Below are 7,712 nucleotides of genomic sequence, written 5' to 3'. Positions count from 1 at the left end.
CCCTAGATGTGGAGAAGGTAACTTCTCCATCACCTTTCTGAGAAACTGGTTGTGCACACCTCCATGATGTCGGTTCACAATGTAATGATTGTTTCAATGGGTCAAGACTAGAAACCTGACCACTGTTTGGGACTACATCTCCCAGAACCCCCTAGGCTGTGTGTGTGTATGGGGGGGTTTCAAGATTGGTCACCCCAAAAGTCACCCTTCAATACAATTCTGAGCCATTCCCTCTAGCACCCAACTGTAAAGTCCACCTCCACATCTCCTCTAACCTCTGCTTCCAAGGAAGGTCACAAAGACAAAGGTGGCTTGTCGTCTGTGGCTTTATTGCTCCACAGAGGGGATGGTTACAGGCCAGAGATGTTGTCGCATCAGGGAGTGTGCTTCCCTAGACGTTCCCGTCCCTCCCTCCCTGGGTACCGGCCAAAGGGCTGGCAGAAAAACCGGCCTTCCTCCTCCCATCCCTGACCAGTGGTCAGAGCAGGCGCTCACTGGAACCGCTCCCGGAAGGAGGTCCAGAGGCTGCTGAGATGACCCTGGAGGTTTTCAGCCATGGGGATCAGCTTCTGCTGGAGGTCTTCAGCATAGGGGTGCAAGTTGTGCCGGACGTGCTGCACCCCTTGACTGAGGCTACCCTGGAGCTTTTGCGCCAGCGGTTCGACCCCTTGCCGGAACTCCTCCACCTGCTGCTGGATTTTGGTCTTCATGTCCTCGGCCAGAGGTCCCAGCTGGGCCTGGAGTTCCTCCACGTTCTGCTGGAGGTTCTGCTTCAGCTCCTCCGTCCCAGTGATCAAGGCCCGGCGCAGTGTCTCCGTGTGTTGCTCAGCTTGTTCCAGAAGGTCCTCTGCGAAGGGGGCCAAGTGCTCTTGCAGCTTGCTGACCCCGCCTTGCATCTTCTGGTTCAGGTCATCCGCAAATGGCTGGACTTTCTGGTTCACCTGCTGGAGGTCGGTGATGAACTTCTGCAGGAGGTCCTGGGCCACCGGAGGAAGCTGCTTCTGTAGCTCTGCCTGGTAGTTTCGGGCACTGTTGATGCTGTCAGTGATACGGGTGCTGTGGAGACAGAGAGGTGGACCTCAGCGGAAAGAGAGGAGACGCACAACGCATGGAGAGTCACATACCCATGGGTGTGGAGGATGTGGACCGCACTGGGTGACACCTTGTGAAGGCTTTCACCCTTGATGCAACCCCTCTTTCAAATGTACCTCCTCCAACATCAAACCCTTTGCTATCGGGAAGGAAGGCTCTGATAAATGGAGGGGCGTGCATTTATTACATGCCTTTGTTACACTGGCTGGCATTATGCTGCTCTGGAATTGTAGGATGCTCTGAAATTATGATATGGAAAAGTACACTTGACCCTCCATATTCGCTAGGGTTAGGGGCACAAGACCCCCGTGAATATGGGAAAACCGCAAATAGCAAAAACACCATGTTTTTACATGAGAATCTCTAGGTCTTCCAGAGCAACTCTGTGGTCAATGTCCGACAGTCACGGTCAGTGTCCGACAGACACTGACCATAGAACTGCGCTGGAGGAACTACAATGGCCTAGCAGAGTATTCTCTCTAGGAATCTCTAGATCCTCCAGAGCAACTCTATGGTCAATGTCCAACAGAAACTGACCATAGAATTGCACTGGAGGGGCTACAAAGGCCTAACAAAGTAGCATTCTCTCTAGGAGAGACCTAGTAAAGTTGTATTCTCTCTAGGAATCTCTAGGTCCTCCAGGGCAACTCTGTGGTCAACGTCTGACAAATATTGACCATAGAACTGCATTGGAAGAACTACAAAGGCGGAATATTCTCTCTAGGAATCTCTAGGTCCTCCAGTGCAACTTTTAGTTAAACTTTACCATAGAGTTGCACTGGAGGACCTCGATATTCCTAGAGAGAACATATTAACCAAATCCGTGAATAATCAAATCTGCAAATATGGAGGGATGAGTGTATATACCATATATACTCAACTATAAGTCGACCTATATAAGCCGAGGGCAGGTTTTGGGGTCAAAATTATGGATTTTGATATGACCTCTGGATAAGTTGAGGGTAAAACCTAGGGGCACGTACAAAGGATCTAAAGTGGATGAAGCAAAGGAAAACAGTGCCACAGAACTTAATAAATCCCAGGAGGCATAACTATTTGTGCTCCTAATAAAGGCTGGCTGGATAAGAGAACAGAAGGGGTCAGTGCTTCCAGGGCAGATTAAACTCTTGCCTTTCACAATGTGTGTGTGTGTGTGTATGTATATATATATATATATGTTAAAATACATTACTTGCATTGACCCCATGAATAAGGCGACTCAGTTTGGGGGGGGTCAATTTTTTAATCTAAATTTTTAGACTTATACATGCGTATAATATATACAGTATATATACACAGTCTATATGAATGCTTGCTTCTTCTTTGCTGTGTCAGTTCTTTTGGGTTGTCAGACCGCTAGCACCTATTTACTGCACTTAAATAAATCTTTTTATCCTCTTCCCTCTTGTGTGAAAAACTGGCTTACTTGCACCGGGGCAAGGACCGTGTATCTTCTTGGATATCAGATGTCAGCAATTTAAAAACAGTCCTATTTATTTATTTATAAATATATAAATAAATATATTTATTTATATGCCGCCCCTCCAATCGGATCAAGGCAGCTTACAACATTAAAACAGCATTCAAACACATGAAAATACCAAATAATGACTAATGTCATAAAAAAACTTATACTGTAACCTAAAAACCCACCCAGCCTCGAATTTAAAATGACATTTCAAATCAAATGCCAGTTTACCAGGTCAGTTGATGGAGTGGAATGGTTAACCTGGGATTAAGTAGGGTTACAGGCTGCTTCCGCATTGCAGAATTAAAGCAGTTTGATGCCGCTTTAACTGCTGTGGCTCCATCTTTAGGAAACCTGGGGTCTGTAGTTAGTTGTGGCCCCAGAGCTCTCTGACAGAGAAGGCTAAATAGCTTGCAAAACCATAAATCCCAGAGCCATGGCAGTGAAAGTGGCGTGGAACTGGATTATTTCTGCAATGTAGATGCAGCCCAATGAGGGTTTAACATGAAGCCTAGAAATAATGAAGGGGTGGGAGGAAGATTTATCTCCCATGTTTGTATCCAATGGTCATGAGATTTCCTAGAGATGGTGCCACTAGCCATAGGTCAGCATGACTTTTGGGCGCAGCGTTGGGGCAAAGAGTGCTCCAGGTCAGTACAACCTGTTCTTTGGAGGATGAGGAAAGATCCCGGTGCTATGAAGTCAGTTTCCACCAAACCACCTTGGCTCACTTACTTGACCTCCTTGCCCAGCTCAGAGTTGCGGATCGACTCCAAGTTGTCCGACGTGGTTTTGGAAATCTTGTCGATGTATTCCCGAATGGTGTCATGGATCTGTTCTGGAGCATGGATTCCTTGAAGTCACTGGTGAACACAGCCTGGAAGTAAGGGCTGATGGAGGCCAACAGTGCCCTGTGAGAGGGACAGAGATCATTAAGTTGGCCATGGAGCTACATACCAACCAACATTTCACAGATGATAACCAGGAAACATGTGGCCAAACCACATGGGTGGCAAAATGTTATTAATGAGGAAGAACACACAGCAGTTTGCTTCTGCCTGAGCCTGCTGGGAAGGGCAAGGCTCTCTCCTCCCTGCCTCTTCTCTCTCTTGCTCAACTGACTGTGTGCAACTTACTTTTGCACTTTGAGCCCTGTTTGCAGCAATTGAAGGAAGCTGAAGACAAAGGGGGAAAGAGAAGAGGGAAAGTGGGATATTTTAAAAGCATTTGGAAAAGGGAGATGACAGAGGTATGGAGCCAGTGTTTGGCTACCACTGAGAAGAGGGCCACTAATCTATCTAAAAAAAGAAGGGACTTTTCCCACTAAACAGGGGTTTCTGGCTTCCCTGCTTGGCATTAGGATGGACACCCACCTGTTGCAAGGAAACCTCTTTCCTCTTGCTACCAAGGTGGCATTACAGAGTCCCTGGCTGTGATGCAGCTGTTTCAGACCTGGATGGAAATGAAAAGATGGGGAAGATGATAAGTAAATCACTCCGGAAACATCAAAGGGAAGGGAAGCTCTCTTATGTGGGATGGATTACCATTTCCAGAAGGATTTCTATAAGTCCTGCAATCATTCGTGTTTCATCCCATGCACCCTTCTGCAAACTCACTGGGGTGTATCAGTGTGGGAAGGTGCTTTTGGATCAAGAAAGGAAAAACAAACATGCCAGCCCTTTCTGTTTCATCCTCTTGGCAGGAAATCATGTAATGTTTTCAGTTGCTGGGCTTGGAGGGAATGGTTAGCTATGTCCTGTTTTAGTCCTTCAAGATATTGGGAAGTCAAATGTGATGGAAAGAGACGTCTATAATGCAATAGCATGAAGCTCTTGCTTTGAGGGTCCTGTGCAATACAACACTGGGCTGATACACAGTTTTTATCCTGGCTGTTAATCACAAAGGTTGCTTTTACACAGCCTCATTCCCTAAATGTCAGAAGAGAGTCCGAAGCCTGGTCTTGGTCTCAGACTTGGTTGCATTCTTCAACAACAGGCACCAGCAAACTCCAAAGCCAAAATACTACTACAGAAAGGCCTACTACTCCAAGTGGGAAACAGTAAGGCAACAATGCTCACTGCACATCGTTGATCTCACCAAAGAAGACACTGGAAGCATCTCCACGGTTCAGAAGCAGAGGCCTGCAAACCTGACCTCTGAACAAGGGGCCATGTTCGTATTTATCAATGTTTTATATGTCCCACAAATTCCCATCCCATTAAAAACGTGTTCCCTCCCCTTTAAGGTTTGGAAATGGCCGCTGAACTGAAATCATGTGCCAGAATTTCTTCCTGGTTTACCATTTTGACAATGCGTTCACATTAGCACTAAAATACCGGTTGGGTCTTCCTTACCTGGAACACTTGGGACCAGGAGAGAAGATACATCCTAAAAGAACTTTAATTCACAGTCAGGTGTTCAAACAATTCTCTGAGCTTCCTTTTTTCTTTGCACTTCATGCTCTTGGTGTTTTTCCATCTTTGGAGCATCTGATGACAAAGGTAATCTTGCAGTACTTAAAGAAACAGCATTGCTCCACGAATGGGACCTGGAAGGGGAAAAGAAATGAGACAAGGTTTGAAAAAGAAGCAAAGTATGTCCTTAAAACGATATATTATACTATATAACATAGTGTGTTATTACTATGCTGTAATCCGCCTTGATTCCCTAGCGAAAGGGCGGAATATAATTACATTATTATTATCATTATCATCATCATTAAGCAAAGTATGACTTATTTCCACATCTCCTGGAATGAAAGCTTACCCTTGGCATTTCTTCCAAGCTTGCATTTCTTTTCACGACTACCATCGGTCCAGCCTCTCTCCCTCCATCTCTAGGCGAGGGAAGATGGTCCATCTACAAACAGAAACAGAAGGCAATCATAGAATCATAGAGTTGGAAGGGACCCCAAATGTCACCCAGTCCAATCCTCTTCTTCTGCCGTGCAGGAACTCTCCATCAAAGCACCTCCATTGGCAGACCTCCAAAGGAGGAGACTCCGCCGTCCTCCATTGAGGGAGCATTGTCTCCCACTGTCAAACAGCCCTTACTCTCAGGAAATCTTCCTAAGGCTGAGATGGAATCTCTTTCCCTGGAACTTGCATCCATGGCTCCATTGCCTCCCTATTCTCTGGAGCAGCAGAAAACAAGCTTGCTCCATCCCTTCAATGACTTAAACAGGGCTATCATCATATCACCTCTTAACCTTCTCTTCTCCAGGCTAATCATCCCCTGCTCCTTAAGTCTCTCCTCATAGGGCTTCATGGTTTCCAGACCCTTCACTGTTTTAGTCGCTCTCCTTTGGACACATGGCTCCAGTTTCTCCACATCCTTTTTGAATTGTGGGGCCCAGAACTGGACACAGCATTATTCCAGGTGGGGCCTGACCAAAGCAGAATAGAGAGACAGCATGACTTCCCTTGATCTTGAGACTATACTTTTATGGCCTTTTTTGCTGCTGCATCACACTGTTGGCTCACGTTCAACTTGTGGTCTACTACTAGGACTCCTAGAACCCTTTCACACTACAAACCCCTTTAAGACAGACGTCCCCCGTCCGTCCTACACCTGTGTATTTCATTCACACACCCCCCCCCCCCTTACATCCTGTCTCCCTACTGAAGGTCATTGGGTTAGCTTTGGCCTTCTGATGAGCCTTCTAATCTGTTAAGGCCACTTTGAGTCTGGCCCTGGCCTCTGGAGGGTGTCAGCTACGCCTTCTAATTTGCAGATAAAGGCTGCATCCACACTGGAGAAATAAACCGGGTTGGCACCGCTTTAACTCTTTCCTGGCTCAAGGCCATGGGATTCTGGGAGCTCCTGGGCCTGGACGGCCATCATCTCCCACTTGAGTCTCCTCTGCCCAGTGCCTAGGAGGAGCAGCCTTGATCGGAGGCAGAGCAACGGAGCGCTTCCTTCCTGGGTCCATCTCCAAGGAACCGAAGAGGCGCCCTCTAGAGGGGGAGAAGGGAAAGGGCGAACGACGTCTTGGGGGCGGGGCCAGGGAACGAAGAGAGGCGGGCCTTCGTGTGGGACAGGCGCCTTCTGAGAAGCTCTTTGGTCCAGAAGCACTGTCCGTCTCGGCTCAGCCAATGGGAGGAAAGGAGGCGAGGTGGGCGGGGTCTCTTATGAGAAGTGGAGTAGGTCCCGCCCCTGGCGTCACTGCCCAAAATTAATTCCCAAGTTCTGGTATAATTAATTAATTGAATGATTTTAATAATTAATTTATTATTTTAATAATTTTAATAATTAATTTATTATTTTAATAATGATATAAATTATACATTTATAAAATATTTATAAAATTTTAATACTAATTTTAATGACTAATTTTAATAATAATTTTAATTATTTAATTATATTTTAATTTTGGATTGAGCAGTTAATTAGTCCAATTATTCCTTTTGCACCCGGCTCCAAAGTTACTCTTCCAGCTTCTAGAAGTTTCTTTGCGTTTTTAACCCCCTCCTTGCCTCAGACTTAACGTGCGCGTCTCCTTTAAGAGGCAGGACTCTTGCCTTGCCAATCATCATCCGCGACAACCAATGGCTGCCCACGCTCCGCCTTCTTTCCCCCTCCCCTCGCCTCAACCAATGGGCGGTGGACCTTCCGCCAATCAGGAGCGAGGCACCTCCTTCCGGGTCTCGTTAGCGAAAGCCACGCCTCCTTGGCCGTAGCGGGGGGGGCAGAGGGAGAGCTTTTGTTGCCAGGGCGACGGGGCGCGCTGTCCCCGGATGTTGGCTGAGTCCCAAGATGGCGGCGGCTGTGTGAGGAGGGAGGGCCAAGCGGAGGGAGGAGGAAGGAAGGATCGGCGGCAGGCAGGCAAGTAGGGACACTATTGGGGTCCCTCGGTAAAAATGGACCCATGTGAGGGTTTGGGGGGCTTACTTTTGGGGGTGGGTTGGCTTTCCTAAAAGGCTGGGGGAGAGTTGTTTTTTGGGGGGGAGACGAGGAGGAGGGTAGCAAGAGTGACCCCAGTGGGGAGCTCTGGTGTGGGGAGACCCTCCTCACCTGGACCCACATGCCTCCCCTTCGCTAGAGATTGGGAAGCCTCATCTCCCGGGTGAGGGGTTGAGTCTCAGGTTGCATCCACACTGGAGAAATAACCCGGTTTTGAACCGCTTTAACTCTTGTGTGGCTCAAGGCTATG

The 7,712-nt window shown here is 47.4% G+C and overlaps 1 protein-coding gene across 1 annotated transcript; it reads right to left on the bottom strand.

Moving 5' to 3' along the window:
- Positions 1 to 308: 308 nt before the first annotated feature.
- Positions 309 to 3,420, bottom strand: LOC121915565 (apolipoprotein A-IV-like; the record flags this gene model as incomplete). Its single annotated transcript, XM_042439899.1, has 2 exons — positions 309 to 1,056; positions 3,296 to 3,420. Coding segments are annotated over 2 exons (690 nt in total), but the record flags the coding sequence as incomplete, so codon positions are not given.
- Positions 3,421 to 7,712: the final 4,292 nt, after the last annotated feature.

Source organism: Sceloporus undulatus, chromosome 9 (assembly GCF_019175285.1).
Source record: "Sceloporus undulatus isolate JIND9_A2432 ecotype Alabama chromosome 9, SceUnd_v1.1, whole genome shotgun sequence".
In the NCBI taxonomy this organism is placed as follows: domain Eukaryota; kingdom Metazoa; phylum Chordata; class Lepidosauria; order Squamata; family Phrynosomatidae; genus Sceloporus; species Sceloporus undulatus.
Note: the sequence above shows the minus strand (reverse complement) of the source record. Positions and strands in the feature narration are given on the sequence as shown.